This window comes from Leptodactylus fuscus, chromosome 1 (genome assembly GCF_031893055.1).
Source record: "Leptodactylus fuscus isolate aLepFus1 chromosome 1, aLepFus1.hap2, whole genome shotgun sequence".
In the NCBI taxonomy this organism is placed as follows: Eukaryota; Metazoa; Chordata; class Amphibia; order Anura; family Leptodactylidae; genus Leptodactylus; species Leptodactylus fuscus.
In genome coordinates this window covers 211189655-211210875 of record NC_134265.1, presented here as the reverse complement: position 1 = coordinate 211210875, position 21221 = coordinate 211189655, and the positions used below count along the sequence as shown (strand labels likewise).

The following is a 21221-nucleotide window of genomic DNA, read 5'->3' as shown; positions in this document are numbered from 1 at the left end:
CTGACTGACCTTCATTTCTTAAAGTAATGATGGCCACTCGCTCTTCTTTACTTAGCTGCTTTTTTCTTGCTATAATACAAATTCTATCAGTCTATTCAGTAGGCCTATCAGCTGTGTATCCACTTGACTTCTGCAAAACTGATGGTCCCAACCCAATTTGTAAAGCAAGAAATCCCACTTATTAAACCTGACAGGGCACACCTGTGAAGTGAAAACCATTTCCGGTGACTACCTCTTGAAGCTCATCAAGAGAATGCCAAGTGTGTGCAAAGCAGGAATCAAAGCAAAAGGTGGCTACTTTGAAGACCCGAGAATATAAGACATATTTTCAGTTGTTTCACACTTGTTTTTTAAGTATATAATTCTACGTGTGTTACTTCATAGTTTTGATGCCTTCAGTGTGAATCTACAATTTTCAGTCATGGAAATACAGAAAACATGATCCCACACACACACACACACACACACACACACACTTTCCAGCCTAATGTTTAAAAACATTTTTTATCCTAGACAACATCTATAAATAAGTTGTGGCGTGAATCCTTGGCATGTCCAGTGCCGCTTGGTCCAAGTACAGGCTAACTATGACTCTTCTATATGCCAACCTTAACCAGTCTGGTTTGACAAGGACAAAGCGGATAGTCACTGGAGGCAGCACCACTTTTCGGATCCATGGCATACCAGACAGCACCTTACTTTACCCACTCCATCCTAGCATCTACCCTATAAGTAGACCAGATAGGCACCAGCTTTATCAGAACAGCTGACACTGTGACAGATCTGGTGTATCCTGTTAGAAATTATCCTCTTCTTTGCCTCACTTTGGCATATTTCATTCCATCTCCCTTTCTTTGGTAAATACAAATTAACAACACAGACATACCAGACAGGGGAAAGTGCCACTCAGTATACGGCACAGCTAGCAATCATAACTGTCTCATGTGAGGGGGAAAGTGAAGCATAGCCAGGCACTTACGTTTCGTGGGTACCATAGAAGAATATCAGATACTTGTTGGGGGGAGGCTTCACGGCTCCATCCTTGACATCATCAACCTAATGAAACGGAAGATAGAAAGATGCCGGCTATAAACAATATGGGAAGAGCGGCAGCACCTTCTTACGACTACGTCAGGGTAACCACAGCACAGTCCCCGGACCCCCAAACACAAGGGCCGCAACAAGCTCCAACGCGATCCTCCCACCAAAGTAATCCCCAGAAGCAGACCCTCTCTCACCCGAGCCGGCCAGTGCGGGTATCCCTTCATCTTGGCAAAGACAAGGTCTCCGGGCTTAAACGTGTGCGGCATAATTGTGTCGCCGATCGTAGTCTTCTATGTCTGCTGTACAGCGGGCAGCCCTGGTCGCCGGAAATAACGCCTCTCCTCCTGTGATTGGTACCACAACTGCCATTCGCCTTCACAGCCAGTCCTGAGATGAATACCGGGGTTGCAGCAGGATCACTTCCGGGTACAGCTGTCATCTTTTGTCTACTTCCGGTGGAGGCTTGTGAGAACATCAGCTGTTCGCCTTTATTGCTGGATTTTCTTTTTACTGGAAGATCATGAAGAAACTATTTGAAGGCTTTAAATCTGACATCAAGTTCAGAGGCGCAGGCCCAGGACGTAGACTAGACACGGAGGCCAGGTACTATGAGCAGCATGAGCTCGAAGAATGGGAGAATGCGTCTAGAATGGAGTGCTTTATGGTAGGTCCTCCCTCCAGTCTGAACGGTGACGGAGGACCTACCATAAGCGACTCCATTTCAATAATCTGCCCACAGAAACTCCATTCTATTCATCTCAATACAGGACAAGCTAGAGTGGTTTCTATAGGGAGGGTCCTTGGAGGAAAAACACACTGCCATTCAGTCCTCCAAAAAAAAAAAGTATGTCAATGCTATTAATGGGTTAATACATGCACCCAAATACTTTTAGCAGTGTTTGGAATGATTTCCGGCTTTCTCTGGGAGCTCCTGGCATCCGCTGCCTTTGATTACATGGTGTAACTTCCTGTTCGTTTATCCTATAACTACCATGATGCATTGATCTTCACTCACAGACTCCCACTACATCCTCTTCTCACTCCCTCTCACACCTCCTCCCTGTTTCCCTAGCTAGCCTGCCCACTTCTAGCCCTTCCTATCTAACCAGCTCTGCCCATCCCCATCCTGCTATGTTCCCCAGGTGAAGAGCTATCGGTGCCGTTACTAAGAGCTCTTCACTGTCAGAAGGGCGTTCCTGACAGTCTTACGCTAGGTTCACACCTGCGTTCAGCCCTCCGTTCTGTGCTTTCCGTCTTCTACATGCAAGAAGGCGGAAAGCACAGACTGGGTCCGGCCGTGAGCGTTTTATGCTCTCCGCCGCAAAACTGTTTTTTTTAATACAGACAGAGTCCTGCATGTCCGACTCTGTCCGGATTTAAAAAACCCGGTTTCGCGGCAGAGAGCATAAAACGCTCACCGCCGCTCATGGCCGGACAGCTTTCTCACCCATTCAAATGAATGGGTGAGAGAGACTCCTGCAGGTTTCCGTCTCCTGCCTCTGTTTTATGCAGGAAACGGAAACCTGCAGAACGGACACCTGGGTGCAGATGTGAACGAGCCCTAACTGGGACCGCCCATCCTGACAGTACTGTGTGTAGCTCTATACTGTGAGGGGGTGATGATGCACTGCTTTCAGACCAAAAAGGTAAAAAGATATACAATTTTCCAATATATTTTCTGTATCAATTTCTTAGTTTTATAGATCTCTGCTTGCTGTCATTCATTCTTACTTCTGTTCCATGGTCATCTGATTACCAGTGTAGCACTGGTACTCACCTGTCCTGAGCCCTGGCACAAATGTCAGACATCGCTAAGGCTTGTGATTGGTCCTCAACATCACGTGGTGTTGTGATGCCTAGACACAAATGTCACACCACCACATAACTGCGGTGGCTTGGCACTGGGCCTGGCCCTTACAACAGGCAGATGCGCCGAATGCAGTAGGTAGTCATGCTGGAGCACAGGAGAGGTGAGTAACATAACCAGGAAGTTTATTGGCACTGTCACCCAGACGTTTACCATTGTCCAGGTTGCAGCGCCAAACACTCACACAAAACCTGCACAAAGTCATGAATAAAGTTTACATTTCACCTTATCCCTGTCCTGTCCATACCTGAGCATTTTGGAGTAAAATACGCCTTTAGCGATATCTGTTACACACTAAAATAATGGTAATAACAATTATCACTAGAGAGATGAACTAGAGATGTATTTTTATATAAAGCTAGAAAGCAGACAGTGTGCACCGATCTCTCCCCACTGTCAAAAGGGCATTCCTCACAGCCTAGTGTCATCACTGGGCTGTGAGGAACACGCGTCTTCCACCCCCCGACAGTACTTGTTCATAGCCCTATACAGTCAGATGGGGTGTTCCTTAGCACCCAGCAATGACACTATTGGTACCGAAATTATTGGCACCGATATCTCCAGCCCCGGGGCACGTACCGGGAAAGCTGACAGTGTGCTTAATTCAGCATACTGTTGCCTCACTAACATATAAAACTGCATATTCATGAGTACATGAAAGGTCCTCACTAACCTTGTCAAACTTTTTGTGTTGCTGCCATTAAATTCTTAATAAGTAAAATAAGACATTATGAAAAAAATTCAAACTCTTGTGTTCTACGTTCTGTTAATATTTTATTATCTGAATAAAATATTACATTTTCATATAATTGCATTCTGGTTTTCTTCACATTTTACACTGTATCCCAAATTTTTTTTTGATTTGTGGTGTGTATATATAATATACTTTGTCTGTTTCTTTAAAGAGAAATACCGGATAATTCTGTAAAAGAACGCCCAGCACCACGAAGGGCACCAACTGGAGAGGCTCAAAGAGCCGCTGCTTCAGCAGCAATAGCAAGGTTTGATTCAAAGCAAACAAAGGTCAAGACCCTGTGCAAGGATACTGTTAATAGTACAGGTGAGATTGTGTATTTAAAGGGAGTCTGTCAGCTATTTTTCACTCCCCGAACCATAGTCACCGCATATTGCCTCTCATGTGTTGTCCCTCATTGTGTTGATTACGCCAGCACACCAATACTAATGATGCCCAATGAATCAAAAAAATACAGCTTCTTATCCACAGCTTTGTTATTTGGAAGAAAAAGTTGTACCTGCAGCACTTTCTTCCATTACACAAGTAAACAAACAGGACTATCTTTTTTTTTTTTTTTCGTGTCAATAGGAATGGATGCAGATGAGGGGTCTCCATCTGCCTCCACCACTATTATAGTTTTTTTCCGCTGCACTCCTCTCATGATGGATGAAAGCATTGTTCATAATAGTAGTGTAAACTGTTGTTTTTACATTCGCAACCACACTGTTGTCAAGGCATCATCTGTAGTGTGTGCACATGTAGACTGTATGTAAAGGTAAAGTGGGTAAAAAATATGCAAATCTATTCTCCAGGATGTAATTAGGAGAACAGTGCACTCTGTACGCCGCCCTCTAGAGGGCAGCATCCTTAACATCATGCATGACTCAGTTATAAAGTCTTTTTAATCATGATGTGGATTTAATTGCCAAATTAGTATTTCTGTCCCAAAAGGAACAGATTCCCAGCTATGGACAGCGTTGTTTCGGCCTATTGCGCCATCCTCAGCATAGCGTAGGGATACTGATTTGGCAGAGTGAGAGACTATAGACCAGGGTCTATACAGGGTCTATATAGTCTGTTCCTTTTGGGACAGAAATACTAATTTGGCAATTAAATCCACATCATGATTAAAAAGACTTTATAACTGAGTCAGGGCTCATTCACATCTGCGCCGGCACTCCGTTCTGCAGGTTTCCGTTTCCTGCATAAAACAGAGCAGGAGATGGAAACTTTCAGGAGTCTTTCTCACCCATTCATTTGAATGTGTGAGAAAGCTGTCCAGCCGTGAGCGGCAGTGAGCGTTTTATGCTCTCCGCCGCGAAACCGGGTTTTTTAATCCGGACACAGAGTCGGACATGCAGTACTCTGTGTCCGGATTAAAGAAAACTGTTTCGCAGCAGAGAGCATAAAATGCTCCCCGCCGCTCACGGCCGGACTTCGTCTGTGCTTTCGGTTTTCTTGCATGCAGAAGACGGAAAGCACAGAACGGAGACCAGAACGCAGGTGTGAACCTAGCGTCATGCATGATGTTAAGGATGCTGCCCTCTATAGGATGGCGTACAGAGTGCACTGTTCTCCTAATTACATCCTGGAGAATAGATTTGCATATTTTTTACCCAGAATCCCTAGCGGAGCCGGAATGACTTGTAAGTCTCCGTACTGCCTATGTAGGCAAACACTCTCCCTGATGTGTACGATTGTCCCCTGACCAAGGTAAAGTGGGTAATGTTTTTTGTTGTTATTGTCTTAAACTAAGTTACTATTATTATTATTATTTTTTTTATTTATTTTTTTCTTAGTGAAAGATGTAGATTTTAAACAAGAGGATGTTATGCCAAATAAGGTAAAGTACAACCATGACTTAAAATTTTTTTTAGACGTGCAATTAATTTCTAATTTACAACATAAAAAAATCACCCACCACATGGTATAATATATCCAATAGAAACCATAGATCATCGACCTGTAATTTCTATTTAGGCACCAATGGGGAACTAGGGAAATGTAAATTTTGTTTTTCAGGTATACAGGTACATTTTTTCAGGTGGACCTTTTTGTTCTAGGGTGAACTTTTTGGCCTCAGGAGCTGAATACAGTTTATCTAGGAATGTATAGACTTTACACCCCTGGTTTTCTTTTGGCACCAATCTTACTTTCATAGGGTACGAGACAGGGATGTCCCTTCTCGCTAATGTTGTTCAATTTGGCACTTAAACCACTGGCAAATACTTTAGAAGGAGGAGCGGTATTTCAGGGCATACAAGTTGAGGCAAAGAGTGTGACAGTGACTTTGTTTGCAGAAGATTCTCTTGTTTCTCAAGAATCCGCTCCGTGATCTACATGGCACTTTTCGAGTTATTGCACAGGTTGGCCAGTATTCCTGTTTTAAAATCAATATTTATAAAGGTGAGCTTCTGAGGCTGGGGCCCCCCTTTCCAGGGGTCTCAAAACTTTAGGAATCTCGATGAAAAAAAGGGATTTTTGTGTACTCACCTGTAAAGTCCTTTTTTCTTTGTTTCACTGGGGGACACAGCACCGTGGGTATAGACCTGTTCACTAGGAGGCGGACACTAGGAAACAAAGGCAGTTGGCTCCGCCCACAAGGCTATACCCTCTCACTGGTAGCACACTCAGGCAGTTTTGTACCATAGCAGTAGGAGAGAGTCTCAAATGAAAAATTATACATGGAACCAATAACCACCAAAATTTAAACTCATGAAGGAGGGAAAAAAAACACAACCCTGTGCAAAAAACTTAATACGGGTGGGACCTGTGTCCCCCAGTGAAACAACGAAAAAAGGATTTTACAGGTGAGAACATGAAAATCCCTTTTTCTTGCCTATTTCACTGGGGGACACAGCACCTTGGGACGTCCAAAAGCAGTCCCAGAGGGAGGGAACAGACAGTCCTTGCGAACAATCAGCGCACTACTGCCTGCAGAACCTTTCGACCCAAGCTGGGATTGGCAGAAGACACAGAATGAATCTGATAAAAGTTAGTAAAGGTGTGAACTGAAGCCCAGGTGGCAGCCTTGCAGACCTGGGAAACTGAAGCCTGATGCCTGACTGCCCAGGAGGCACCGACAGCCCTGGTAGAGTGAGCCGTCACACGGAAGGGCGGGTCCCTCCCCTTAAGCCAATAGGCTTCCTTGATGACAGACCGAATCCATCTGGAGATGGACACCATGGAAGCAGGCAAGCCTTTCCTAGAGCCTTCCAGAAGAACAAAAAGAGCATTACAGCACTGAAAAGGCTCTGTAAGAGGGAGGGAGTGTTAGCGGGGATGCTTCGTCTCAGGACAAAAGGATGGCAAGACAATGTCCTCATTGATATGAAAAGAGGATACCACCTTGGGAGGAAAGGATGGAGGAGGATGAAGCAAAACTTTGTCCTTGTGCATAACTAAAAAAGGGGATTGGCATGACAAAGCCACCAGCTCAGAAACCCTGCGAATGGACGAGATGGCGACCAAAAACGCCACTTTCCAAGAAAGGAACTCAATGGCTAACTACATTTTACACATGTATTTTTACACATGTAAAATGTACAGAATACAACGGGCATACACAGAATACACAGAGCGTAAACTCCGTGTGAAGGGGCCATACCCCATACCCCTTATGCGCAGATTCCTGGGGAGGTTAGGGAGTTCTTGGTATTAAGAGATACTATTGCTACCTGGTAGAAGGTTCCTAAACGGTACAGTCTTTTTTTTTCAGATATCCAAATATATGAGTTTCTGGGGCCATCAGGGTTTTTCCCAGGTAAATGATAACAAACTGTTTCATTAGTGGAGAGAGAAAGGGATAGTCAATCTTGGTGACCAGTGGCTGGTGGAGGAGAGGAGATGGCTGACTTTGCCCAAATTTGAGCTTTTTTTTTTTTTTTTTTTTGTACTTGTTTTTGTTTTATGCCTAACTATGGACCTTCTGTAAAAGTAAACTTAACGCCAGAGCAGAAATGCCTCACAAGGCATTTAAAGGAATTCTATCATTAAAATCACATTTTTTTGTCAATCACACATAGGAATAGACGTAAGAAAGGCTATTCTTCCTTCTCCTACCTTTAGATGTCTTCTCCGCGCCACTGTTCGATAGAAATCCCAGTTTTCGTCTGTATGCAAATTAGTTCTCTCAGAGCACTGGGGATGCCCCCAGTGCTGTTTGAGCGCTGGGACCCACCCCCAGTATTGCGAGAGAACTCATATGCATACAGACGAAAACCGTGATTTCTACCGAATGGCGGCGCGGAGAAGACATCTAAAGGTAGGCGAAGAATAGCCTTTCTTAAGGTTATTCCTATGTGTGATTGGCAAAAATGTGATAATGATAGAATCCCTTTTAACAGTGGATTACTGAGAGGAGACAGGTAGAAGAACGATTTCTGTCCTGTACTGGAGAAAGATGCAGGTATTTTCGTAATCTATTGCAGAGACTGTGTTCTCTAGTTGGTCCGTGCTCCTTCACAGCCCTTATCTTTATGCTTGGGTGAAAGAGGGAATGCTATGTTTGCAAAGAACGGTGATCAATGAACGATGGAGGGAAACTCTCTTCCGCCTTGTACAAAAAGCAATATATGCCTTCCCCATTCCCCCACACCCTAATGTTCCGTCTCGATTTCTTTCTTGCCCAAAATCTCAATTGGACAAGGCTAATTTGGTACATTGCATGTGAGATTGGGCAAAGGTTCTGGCGATCCATATCTCAAATTGACTTGGAATGTCGTTTGATCCAGCCCCTTCGTTCTTTTATATTGACCCTCCTTCAGGAACGTTGTTTCTGATAGTGGTGGTGACCCTCCTGTTAACGATATGTATATTGCTCTAACATTGGCTACAGTCTTCTCTTTCAGTACTGGAGGAGCTGGCTTTTGAACTCAAAATGGTCATGGAACTGGAATGACTGGCCACATTATCTAAAAAAGAGAGGGCAGCTAAACACTTCTTTAAGTGGTGGGGATAGTCAGACCATGGACCTTCACATTCTGATAATACTAGCATGTGGCTTCTGATTGTGTTTTTTGTTTGTTTGTTTGTTTGTTTGTTTTTTAAAATGGTATGTCCAAAGTTATTGTTCCAGCCCAGTCTTAACCCTTTCCCAACATCTGCTGTAATAGAACAGCGGATGCCAGGTCTTTAAAGATTATCATTCTACAGCGGAGACCCAATGGTAATTCCCGCGATCAGAGTTCAGGCCAGGACCCAGCTCCATACACGTAAATATAAAAAAAGTTACAGATGGAACAATATGGCGAAGCAATTTTTTTTTCTATTTTGTAAAGTTTTTCTTTTTTTAAAAAGTATCAAAACATTACAAATACTATACAAAATTTGTTGTCGCCTTGTTCGTACTGACATGCAGAATAGAGGTAACATGTCATTTTTACCTATAGTGAACGCTGTAAAAATGAAACCCATATGAAATTGGCACAAATGCATTTTTTCTCCAATTGCACCTCATTATGAATTTTTTTCCATTCCCATTGCACAGCATATTGAATGGTCCCATTCCGCATGGCGACTCCCTGAACGGACTACCAAACGCACTGGCAAGCGGTGTGCAGTGAAAGCACGCGGACCCCATAGACTGTAATGGGGTCTGTGTGCTTTCCGCGCGCTGCCCACACAAATCGTGCAGACATGAAAGTAGATCATGAAGTACTTTTCTGTCTGAATGTTCCATGCGGACACCGCGTGGAGAGCACACAGACCCCATTATAGTCTATGGGGTCCATGTGCTTTCACTGAACACAGCTTGCCAAGCAAATGTGTAGAGTCTTCCCCCTTCTCTTTAGCTGTTTCCTTTGAGTTGTACTAAATTTACTTGGACCCAAATGTGTGCATTTATGGGTCTGTCATAAAATGGCCTGGATGGCACATGAGTGATATCCGTGTGCCATGCATATCCTCCATGAATGAGCCCAGGTTGCAAAAAGGACAGAAATATGACCTGTTCTGAGCTTTGCCTCACTAAATTGGATTGTGATAATACATGGGCATGTGTATGGGGTCTTGTAATGAAACCATATGCTAGCGGTTTAAATACACAGCTAGCACACTGAAAAGCATATGTTCGTGTACATGGAGCCTTACTATGTAACTATATATTGTCCCTATAGCCATCTTTTTCTGAAATGGACACTTTACACATTGTGAAAATGCTACTTCACAATGATGGACACCTGTAAGATATTCATAATAATTAGGGTTGAGCGATCGGTATTGGAAAAGATCGGATTCCGATCGACAATCGAGTAAATTTTGCGATCGGAATTCCGATCCTGATCTTTTTAGGCGGGATCGAGGTCGGAGGTTATTTCCCACAATGCTTTGCTACTGGCCAAGCATTGTGGGAAAAGCTAACAATGTTAGCTAGGTCCCATAGGAATGAATGGATGCAGCCGGCACACAGCCTGTGCTGCAGTCCGGCAGCTTAACCCCCTGCGCGCCGGCTGTGTCCATTCATTCTAATGGGAGACTAGCTAACATCTCTAGTAGCTTAAGGCTTGGTTCACATATGCTGATGTGTTCCATCCTTAAGAGTTCGCATGAGGACTAGAGATGAGCGAACACTAAAATGTTCGAGGTTCGAAATCCGATTCAAACAGCCGCTCACTGTTCGAGTGTTTGAACGGGTTTCGAACCCCATTATAGTCTATGGGGAACATATACTCGTTAAGGGGGAAACCCAAATCCGTCTCTGGAGGGTCACCAAGTCCACTATGACAACACAGGAAATGATGCCAACACCTCTGGAATGACACTGGGACAGCAGGGGAAGCATGTCTGGGGGCATCTAACACACCCAAGTCCCTCTATTACCCCACTATCACAGCCTAACAACTACACTTTTTACACACTCAATACCACCTCTCAGACAGTGGAAAAACACCTTGAAACATATGTATTTGGCCCTTGGAGTGAGGAGAGCCTGTCACCAGCAGTGCATTTGGCCCTTGTAGTGAGTTGAGGTTGGCACCAACATTGTTTTTGAAAATCAGGGTGGATTGAGCCTCTAACCAGCCCAGTTTGGGGAAATTCATGGTGGAAGGAGCCTCTAACCAGCCCAGTTTGGGCAAATTCATGGTGGAAGGAGCCTCTAACCAGCCCAATTTGGGGAAATTCATGGTGGAAGGAGCCTCTAACCAGCCCAGTTTGGGGAAATTCATGGTGGAAGGAGCCTCTAACCAGCCCAGTTTGGGGAAATTCATGGTGGAGGGAGCATCTAACCAGCCCAGTTTTGGGAAATTCATGGCGGAAGGAGCCTCTAACCAGCCCAGTTTGGGGAAATTCATGGTGGAAGGAGCCTCTAACCAGCCCAGTTTGGGCAAATTCATGGTGGAAAGAGCCTCTAACCAGCCCAGTTTGGGGAAATTCATGGCGGAAGGAGCCTCTAACCAGCCCAGTTTGGGGAAATTCATGGTGGAAGGAGCCTCTAACCAGCCCAGTTTGGGGAAATTCATGGTGGAAGGAGCCTCTAACCAGCCCAGTTTGGGGAAATTCATGGTGGAAGGAGCCTCTAACCAGCACAGTTTGGGGAAATTAATGGTGGAGGGAGCCTCCAACCAGCAGAGTTTTGGGAAATTCATGGTGGAGGGAGCCTCTAACCAGCAGAGTTGTGGGAAATTAGGGTGGAGGGAGCCTCTAACCAGCAGAGTTTAGGGAAATCAGGGTGGAGGGAGCCTCTAACCAGCAGAGTTTAGGGAAATCAGGGTGGAGGGAGCCTCTAACCAGCAGAGTTTAGGGAAATCAGGGTGGAGGGAGCCTCTAACCAGCAGAGTTGTGAGAAATCAGGGTGGAGGGAGCCTCTAACCAGCAGAGTTGTGGGAAATCAGGGTGGAGGGAGCCTAGTAGGAGCAGAATTGTGCAACACTTATGGGGGATGAGTAGGAGGATGCGGAGGAGGAATTGGAGAGGTTGAGCACAAACATGGAGTTTCATGTTGGGGTGCTTTACACAAGTGGGCACGAAAATGAAGGCTCTATCCATTGGTGGTTCATTTTTATCAAAGTGAGCCGGTCGGCACTCTCAGCTGACAGGCGGGTGCGCTTGTCAGTGATGATGCCACCGGCTGCACTGAACACCCTCTCAGATAGGACGCTGGCGGCAGGACAGGACAGCACCTCCAAGGCATATAGGGCAAGTTCAAGCCACAGGTCCAACTTCGACACTCAATACGTGTAGGGCGCAGAGGGATCGGAGAGCACAGGGCTGTGGTCAGAAAGGTAGTCCCGCAACATGCGCCTATACTTCTCACGCCTGGTGACACTAGGACCCTCAGTGGCGGTACTTTGGCGAGGGGGTGCCGTCAAGGTGTCCCAGAGCTTAGACAGTGTGCCCCTTGTTTGTGTGGACCAGTGAGCACTTGGTCGCCTAGTGGAGGAACTGCCCTCCCTGCCGCCAACGTCACATGCTGGAAACATCTCCATCATATTCTGCACCAATTGCTTGTGGCAAGCATTGATGCGATTGGCCCTCCCCTCTACCAGAATAAAAGATGAGATGTTGTTTTTATACCGGGGGTCTAAGGATAGCAAAGATCCAGTACTGGTTGTCCTCCATGATTTTGACAATACGCTTGTCAGTTGTAAAGCACCCCAACATGAACTCGGCCATGTCTGCCACAGTGTTAGTTGGCATGACTCCTCTGGCCCCACCGGAAAATTCAATCTCCATTTCCTCCTCATCCTCCCTTTCTACCCATCCACGCTGCAACAATGGGACGATTCGAAGTTGCCCGGAAGCCTCCTGTATCACCATCACATCATCGGACAGGTCTTCCTCCTCCTCCTCCTCCTCATCCTCCATTAAACGCGATAAAGCGACAGATGTGGACCTACACTCCAGCTGTGACGGATCTGCTGCTATCCCTGACTCCTCTGTGTCATCTGAGTTATCCCTGATGTCAATGAGGGATTCTCTCAGCACACACAAGAGCGGGATTGTAAGGCTCACCATCGCATTTTCAGAGCTCACCCTCCTTGTGGATTCCTCAAACACCCGTAGGATGTCACAAAGGTCTCTCATCCATGGCCACTCATGGCTGAGAAACTGAGGCAGCTGACTTTGTGGCACCCTAGCTGGTATTCCATCAAAGGTCTCTGCTGCTCAACCACTCTACTCAACATATGATAAGTTGAGTTCCAGCGTGTGGGGACGTCGCACAAAAGCCGGTGTTGTGGCACATTCAGGCGTTGCTGGAGTGATTTTAAGCTAGTAGCGGCTACTGTCGACTTGTGAAAGTGGGCGCACATGCGCCGCACTTTCACCAGTAGCTCCGGAACATTTGGGTAGCTCTTTAGGAAACGTTGCACCACTAGGTTGAAGACGTGGGCCAGGCATGGAACATGTTGGAGTCCGGCAAGCTCCAGAGCTGCTACCAGGTTCCGGCCGTTATCACAAACGACCATGCCTGGGCCCAGGTGCAGCGGCTCAAACCATATTGCCGTCTCATCGAGGAGGGCATCCCTCACCTCGGAGGCAGTGTGCTGTCTGTCCCGCAAGCTGATCAGCTTCAGCACGGCCTGCTGACGTCTACCAACGCCAGTGCTGCAACGTTTCGAACTCGTAGCTGGGGTCAATCTAACAGCGGAGGAGGAGGCGGTGGAGGGTGTTCTTCCCGTGTCCCTGCCAGGAATGTTAGGTGGGGAGACGAGGTACACCGGGCCAGTTTGGGACCAGTCCCAGCCTCAACTACATTCACCCAGTGTGCCGTCAGTAAAATGTAGCGTCCCTGTCCGGACCTTTGTGCAAAGCGCGGAACTAAGGGCCCGCCTGATGTTGAGTGACACGTGCTGGTGCAAGGCGGGGACGGCACACCAGGAGAAGTAGTGACGGCTAGGGACAGCATAGCGAGGTGCCGCTGTTGCCATCAGGTCCAGGAAGGCCGGAGTTTCAGCAAGCCAGAACGCCAACATCTCCTGGGCCAGCAGTTTAGCGATGTCGGCGTTCAAGGCTTGCGCGTGTGGGTGGTTAGCGGTATATTTCTGACGACGCTCCAATGTCTGAGAGATGGTCGGTTGTTTGAAAGAAGCGCCTGATGGTGCATGAGATGGTGCAGGAGAAGGAGGTAAGAGAGGAACAGGGGAGGATGAGGGAGAAGTCAACATAGTGGCGGAGCCAGATGATGCGGTGCCCTGGCTCACCGTCTGGACTGCGTTGCCAGCGCTGTGAGCAGAGGCAGTGGCGTGAACGGCAGGCGACTTTTGTCCTGCCGTTGTAGTCTGCCACTGATTCCAGTGCTTGTATTCCAAATGATGGTGCATTGAAGTGGTGCACAGGTTGCTCTTCTCTGAGCCCCTACTCAATTTCGAGAGGCAAATTGTGCAGACAACACTATATCTGTCCTCGGCGCATTCCACCCCAACTCCACACCTTTGAGAAACGTGCCCTCGAGGTGGGAGTTTTTCGGGGCTGGGTACAAACTGGAACATCTTGGGAGATTCCGGGTGTGGCCTGGCTTCGCCTAAGCTGCTGACCTCTGCCTCTGCCTCTAGCTACCCTTTTTGGTGCTGCACCTGCCTCAACATCCACACTACTTTCCCCGCTTGACATCCCCCCTGTCCAGGTCGGGTCAGTGTCCTCATCATCCACCACCTCCTCTTCCAACTCCTGTCTCGCCTCCTCCTCCTGCACAACGCTCATGTCAACTGGCTGCCCTGATGGCAACTGGGTCTCATCGTCGTCGATGAGGGTGGGTTGCTGGTCATCTGCCACCAAATCGACCGGAGATGGAGGAGACTCCAGTGTTTGAGCATCTGGACACAGATACTCGTCTGTTAGCTCCGTGGAATCACGAAATGGAGGGGCAGGTTGAGGGACAGTGAAAGGAGCGGAGAACAGCTTCGGGGAGCTGAGAAAGTTGGGGTTATTGTTCTGGGAAAATTGGGAATTTTGGGAGGAAGGAGGACAAGACTGTTGGGTAGGAGGAAGAGAGGAGGTAGAGGCTGACTGGCTGGTGGACAATGTGCTGTAAGCGTTATCCGACAGCAATTGCAAGACCTGTTCCTGGTTCTCAGGCCTAGTAAGGTTTGTACCATGCAGCCTAGTTAATGTGGCAAGCAACCCTGGCACTGTGGAGCGGTGCAATGCTTGCTGCCCCACAGGAGTAGGCACGGGACGCCCTGTGGCTTCACCGCTAACTTTCTCCCCAGAAGCATTCCCCCGACCTCGCCCACGGCCTCGTCCACGTCCCTTTCCGGGAGCCTTGCGCATTTTAATATGCTTTCCTTACTTAAACACGCTCAGAACCTGGGTGTATATGCCAATACCAATAAATTGAGGGTGTATGTAGGCCCCAATATATTCTTTGAATTCCCAGTCAGACCCTGGCACTATATGCCAATAGCAAGAATTGAGGGTGTATGTAGCCCCAATATATTCTTTGAATTCCCAGTCAGACCCTGGCACTATATGCCAATAGCAAGAATTGAGGGTGGTATGAAAGCCCCAATATATGTTTTGAATTACCAGTCAGAAACTGGCACTATATGCCAATAGCGAATATCAGCAAATTAAGGGGGGGATGCAGGCCCCAATGTATTTGGGGAATTAACACTCACAAAAATGGCACTATATGCCAATAGCAAGAATTGAGGGTGTATGTAGCCCCAATATATTCTTTGAATTCCCAGTCAGACCCTGGCACTATATGCCAATAGCAAGAATTGAGGATGTATGTAGCCCCAATATATGTTTTGAATTCCCAGTCAGACCCTGGCACTATATGCCAATACCAAGAATTGAGGGTGTATGTAGCCCCAATTCTATTGTTAGGGGAATTGCAGTGTATTCAAGTTAGTTTCTGGGGTGGAGGTGGGTGTGCACACTGTTGGAACGTGGATCGGGGGTATATAGGGTATATGGGAATACACTTTGTGTATTCCATTCAGGATCCTCAACACTGTGGAAAGCTGGGTTGCGCAGATTGAGCCTGTGATAGACCCTGACAAGCTTCTCCCTGGAATTTAGCTCTTAAAAGAGCTGTTGGTTTTCTTATTCTCCTTCCTATCCTATCCCTGCCTTCCAGAATCTAATTCCTAACTCAATGGCCGCATACCTCCGTCTGTGACCAAGTGTAAGTTCAGAATGACGCGAAGCTGGGCGGCACTGTTCTTCTAAATCAAAGGTCACATGTTTTCGGCAGCCAATGGGTTTTTAGTATTTTTTTCACTGCCTCCGTTGTCGTAGTTCCAGTCCCAGGGGAATCGAATTTTCGCGCACTTTACCACGCGGTGTTCGATTCGAATCATGGCGAGCAGCGTGATATACGATCGAACATGTGTTCGATAGAACACTGTTCGCTCATCTCTAATGAGGACCCCTATGGATGAAACGCAAGCGCTGTGCAGTTCAAGAGCACAGGCCCCATAGACTATGATGGGGTCCTTGTGTTTGAACTGCACAGCGCTTGCAGTTGCGCTTGTGTTCCATCCGTAGGGGTCCTCATGTGGACTCTTACAGATGGAACACATCAGCATATGTGAACTAGTCATAACACTTACCTGCACAGAAACGCTGCCGCTGGTGCGGTCCCCCTGTTGTCATCTCGCTGCCCCCGCCTCCCAGGTTAGTGTTACAGACCTAGTAAGAAGGCAGGGCTTGTGGGTTAGGAGAGTGTGGGCAGGTACTGGGAGGGGAGCACTCACCTCTCCCCACCCTGTACCCACCGAGATTCTCCTAAGCCACAAGCCCCGCCTTTTGTCTAGGTCTGTAACACTAACCTGGCAGACAGGACAGCGAGGCGAGAACAGTGGGGACCGGACCAGCGGCAGCGCTTCTGTGCAGGTAAGTGGACACCAGGGGGGACTAAGTAGCCCTAGGATTTTTTTTAATCACTACACAGCGTGGAGTCTAAGAATTAAAGCGTTCAATTTTTAGACTCCATGCTGTGTAGTGAATAGGATCGTTTTTAAAATCCGATCTTCGATTATTAAAAAAAATCCCATTGACTTGCATTGGGATCGGGTTCGAATGGAAAATGATTGGAAATTGGATTTTAAAAACGACCCTGAAATCTCAAGATCGTCTCAACCATAATAATAATTTAATTTTGAGCCTGAAAGTGTTACCCAAGTGTTTATTTGGATTAGGGCAGGATGAAACTGATTACAGGATCCCTTTTAAAAAGAGCAACTTGGCATTAGTATTATTTTTAATATATATTATGCTATAATTATTATTTTACCAAATCTTTTGACAGAAAAGTGGAACTGTTCAGGATTCTGTGTGTAATATTATGTTTCGTTGCCCATTAACTGGGGAAATACTAAAAAAGGAAGAAGTGGAATCACACATGAAGAAAAGTATTGAAATGGTGAGTCAATGGTGAGCAAATATTGGCCCACATTTACTATTAGCTAGACAGTGCAAACTTAGATAAGCAGTCTAAAAATATGCCAGATTTATCACAGTGATGCTGGATGATAAATCTGCTGTATCTTTAGACTGACTAGGTTGCATTTATGCCATCCTTTAGCTGTCTTACTTTGTGTCAGAATTTTTCGACACTATTACAGCACATTTAAACCATGCTCCCTTTTTATGAGATTCCATGCCCACATGTCAGGCATGGCGACGAGAGCCCTCTACGTGCGGTAAACCCTTCTACGCACACCTCAGGATTACAAGGAATTTCCTCCAATTGTCCCATATTCCTGAAATTTCTGAATGGGGTACAGTGGAGACACACCCAACTCTCCCTACCAAAGCAGCCAGTCCTATAACAGTTTTTAGGTAAAATCCTACAGAAAGGAGCACAGCTTTCTCACTAGATGCTCTTGTAACTTATATGATAGGAACCTGGGAGAAGTGTATACTCCTTCTACCACTATGTCCTTTGTTTTGGCTCAGTATATCTAACATACGATTGCTATATGGTTCTATATATGATTTAAATAATCTGGATTCTTCTTCATCTATAATAGTTATCCAGTGCTGATCCTATTTCTGCATCCATCATGAAGATTCATACATTTAACAAAGACAGAGAGAAAGTGAAATTAGGAGTTGAAACTATGGCAAGGTAAGGCTCCTCTACTCTTTATATATTTCTTGATTTTAGATTTAAGTAATGTTATAAGTAGGCATGGCTGTGTTCAGAATAGTGCGATAACAGCAACACATTTCTATCCTCTTTCTACCTTTTTTTTATTTTCAGGTACCTAAAAAATATTATTGGAAATACCAATGAGGAGAAATATCAAAAAATCAAGCTCTCGAACAAAGTTTTTCAGGTGAGACTTTTAGTTCTTCCACTTATTTCTAATAGTCAGCAGGGAGTTACAGCATTTTCCTCCTCCTACCAATTAGGTGTATCCTAGTAATAGGTTACCAATGACTGCAATGAGCCAACAACTCCTTTAATATTTGTTACATCATTGTTTGTTGCTTGTGACACTTTCTTTGTGTATATTCACTAGGAAAAAGTGATTTGCCTGGAAGGTGCACATGAATTTTTTGAAGCAGTTGGATTTGAGAAGAAGACACTGGCTTTACAAGGACAAGGTACAACAATTGTGCTACAATCTGAGTTAAGCCAAATTATTTAACCCCTTCCCGAAATCTCCCATAGTAGTACAACTCATATTTCAGGTAATTAAATATGGAAGCTGTTCAGGAGCTGAGCCATAGCCAATGGGTCTCTGCTGTATTATACAGTAGAGACTTAGTACTAATGCCCACTATCAGTGCCACACTGAGTGTTTGAACCCCCCTGGGATCGCCGATACTCGGAGTGAGATGTGGGACTGGTGTCCTATTGCCATATAAACCAGGAGCCTATTGAAGGCTCCCAGGCTTGTCTGGTATGCATTTGTATCACAGGCTGCTTTAGCATTGTAATGCATTGCATTAGTGATCAGACCCTCTCAAGATGCCTAGGGGTCAAATAAATGCAATAGAAAAAGAATTAAAAGTTCAAAACACACCTTTTCCCTAGAATACATTTAAAAGTAAAAACAATTACTGTGAAATACATGCACATTAGTAATCCTTGTGTCTGAAAATCTCTAGTCTACAAACTTCAAAAAATATTTTTCCTATACGGTAAACGCCGTAGGGGGGGGGGGGAGAAAAATCAATAGTGCCAACCTCTGTTTTGTTTTTTGTTTTTGTTTTTTTGCTGTTTTGCCTTTGATAAACATTTGAATAAAAAGTGGTCAAAGCAACAGACTTTCCACGAAATCTTACTAAAAAGTACACCTCACTCTGCAAAAAAAAAAAAAAAAAGACTCCTTTTATATCCCCTTGCACATAAATCTACATTAATATGGACAGAAACACAAATTTAAAGCTAAAGAAACATTAGCATGCGCTCATCACAATCCCTGACTTGATGGCAATGTTAAGCAGGGGGAAGGGTACAACGCTGACGAGGCCTGAGCACCAGGAACAGGTGTTACAATGGCTAGCGGATAATGCTTCCAGCAGCATTTCCACCAGCCAGTCAGCCACTACCTCCAGGCGCGTTCCTACCCAAGAATCTGCCCCTCCTTCCTCCCAACATGCCCAATCTCCCAGCAGAGTCATCCCAACCTTGCCCTCTCCCAGGAGCTACCAGAACAATTTCTGTGACCTGATGCCCAAACACTGGAGCATCCGCCCAATATACCTATCCTATACGGGTGTGAAGCAAGGTCTAAAATTTCCACAGAGTATATGCCTTTTTTGCTCTTTGCACTAACTATATACCATCCCTGTATACTTGCAAAAGATTCCGCTTGTATACATCCCTTTGTGCACCCAATATATCTGTCCCATACCTGTGTGAAGCAAGGGGTATACTTGCCATACAGTATAGACCGTACTTGCTATATGCTCAAAATATATACCGTGTATACTTTCAAAAAAATACGCTTGTATACATTGGTTTGTGCGCCCAATATACCTGTCCCATACAGGTGTGAAGCAAGGGGTATACTTGCCATACGGTATAGACTGTACTTACAAACGCTTAAAATATATACTGTGTATACTTTCAAAAAAATACGCTTGTATACATTTGTTTGTACGCCCAATATACCTGTCCCATATGGGTGTGAAGCAAGGGGTATACTTGCCATACAGTGTAGACCGTACTTGCTATACACTCAAAATATATACCGCGTATACTTACTATACACTACGCTTGTGTACATCTTGAAATGCGTAAGACTGGCAGAAGAGGACGGGGCATGGAAATCCAGCTGGGGGCCCAGGTCGCGGTCAAGCAACTGCGGATGCAATGCCTACTGGTGAGGGGCAGCCAGCATTGTGCTCATCTACAATCCCTGGCTTGATGGCAACGTTAAGCAGGGTGCAGGGTACAACGCAGATGAGGCCCGAGCACCAGGAACAGGTTATAATGGCTAGCGGATAATGCTTCCAGCTGCATTTACACCAGCCAGTCAGCCACTACCTCTAGTCGTGTTCCTACCCTAGAGTCTGCCCCTCATTCCTCCCAACATGCCCAATTTTCCCAGCAGAGTCCTCCCACCCTTGCAACCAGCATTTCTTAGCCTCAGTGATGATAATGAGACACAGTTGCCATCAGGGCAGGCTGTGGTTATGTGCGGTGTGCAGGAGGAGGAGCAGAGTGAGCAATTGGAAGAAGAGGTGGTGGACGACGAGGTGACCGACCCAACCTGGACATGGGTGATGTTTAGCGGGGAAAGCAGTGCAGATGTGGAGGCAAGCGCAGCACCAAAAAAGGTGGCTAGAGGCAGAGGCATGTCCAGAGGCACAGGAGAGTTTACTTCACAGAAGCCAGGCCAGAGCCAGCAAAGCCCAAGATGTTCCCTGTACTAGCCACTTGCCCATCGAGGCTACATCCCTCGATGGTGTGTAGATTTTTCAACGTATGCGTGGAGGACAAACTGAGTGCAGTTTGCATACTGTGCAACTCAAAACTGAATAGGGGGCTCTGAAAAGAGCAACCTGACCATCTCATGCCTGCGCCTTCATTTGGAATGCAAGCACTGGGCTCAGTGGGAGAGAGCAAACGCAGGACAATCGTGGGCTGAACACTTCCACTGTTTCCAGTGCTGGTGCTGCAGACCAGACCACCAGCTAGGACACCTCCACATCTGCCTCTGACACTTTGGGGACTTTACCCTCATCTTCCCCTTTTCCTGCCTCTGCTCCTTTTGCCTGCACCATCATGCGCCTCTTCCCGGCAACTCTCCATCTCCCAGTTTGATCACAGGCAGAAGTACAGTGCAACCCACCCACATGCCCAAGCCTTAAACGGCCACATCTCAAAACTGCTGGCCCTGGAGATGTTGGCGTTTATGCTTGTGGAGACTCAGTTCTTCCGTGACCTGATGGCAGCTGCCTCTAGCCATCACTACTTCTCTTGGTGTGCCTTCCCTCCTTGCACCAGCACGTGTCCCATAACATTAGGTGGGCCCTGAGTTCCGCGCTTTGCTCTAAGGTCCACTTGACCACCAACGCCTGGACAAGCACATGCAGACAGGGATGCTGCATCTCTGTAACGACAGGCTGGGTGAATGTAGTGGAGGCTGGGACCTGCTTGCAAATTGGGGCGGCCCATCCCCTCTCCCTGCCCAAGAACTCCCTGCAGGGGTTCTCACAAAGCCT

The 21221-nt window shown here is 46.2% G+C and overlaps 2 protein-coding genes across 4 annotated transcripts in view; one reads left to right on the top strand and one right to left on the bottom strand.

Moving 5' to 3' along the window:
* HDGFL2 (HDGF like 2) overlaps positions 1 to 1435 on the bottom strand; it is a 61889-nt gene extending 60454 nt beyond the window's left edge. For all 3 annotated transcript variants that reach the window (XM_075283392.1, XM_075283387.1, XM_075283398.1), the window contains exons 1-2: positions 1239 to 1435; positions 980 to 1056 (exon numbers count right to left, since the gene is read on the bottom strand). In XM_075283392.1, coding sequence (XP_075139493.1) covers positions 980 to 1056; positions 1239 to 1310 — 149 coding nt within the window. In that variant the 5' untranslated portion in view covers positions 1311 to 1435. The remainder of the gene's footprint in view (positions 1 to 979; positions 1057 to 1238) is intronic.
* A 74-nt stretch (positions 1436 to 1509) lies between these two features.
* Positions 1510 to 21221, top strand: part of UBXN6 (UBX domain protein 6) — a 38111-nt gene continuing 18399 nt past the window's right edge. Inside the window, exons 1-7 of the mRNA XM_075283564.1 lie at positions 1510 to 1647; positions 3817 to 3971; positions 5447 to 5490; positions 16846 to 16959; positions 17570 to 17667; positions 17803 to 17878; positions 18065 to 18149. Of these exons, the coding sequence (XP_075139665.1) occupies positions 1565 to 1647; positions 3817 to 3971; positions 5447 to 5490; positions 16846 to 16959; positions 17570 to 17667; positions 17803 to 17878; positions 18065 to 18149 (655 nt within the window). The 5' untranslated portion in view covers positions 1510 to 1564. The remainder of the gene's footprint in view (positions 1648 to 3816; positions 3972 to 5446; positions 5491 to 16845; positions 16960 to 17569; positions 17668 to 17802; positions 17879 to 18064; positions 18150 to 21221) is intronic.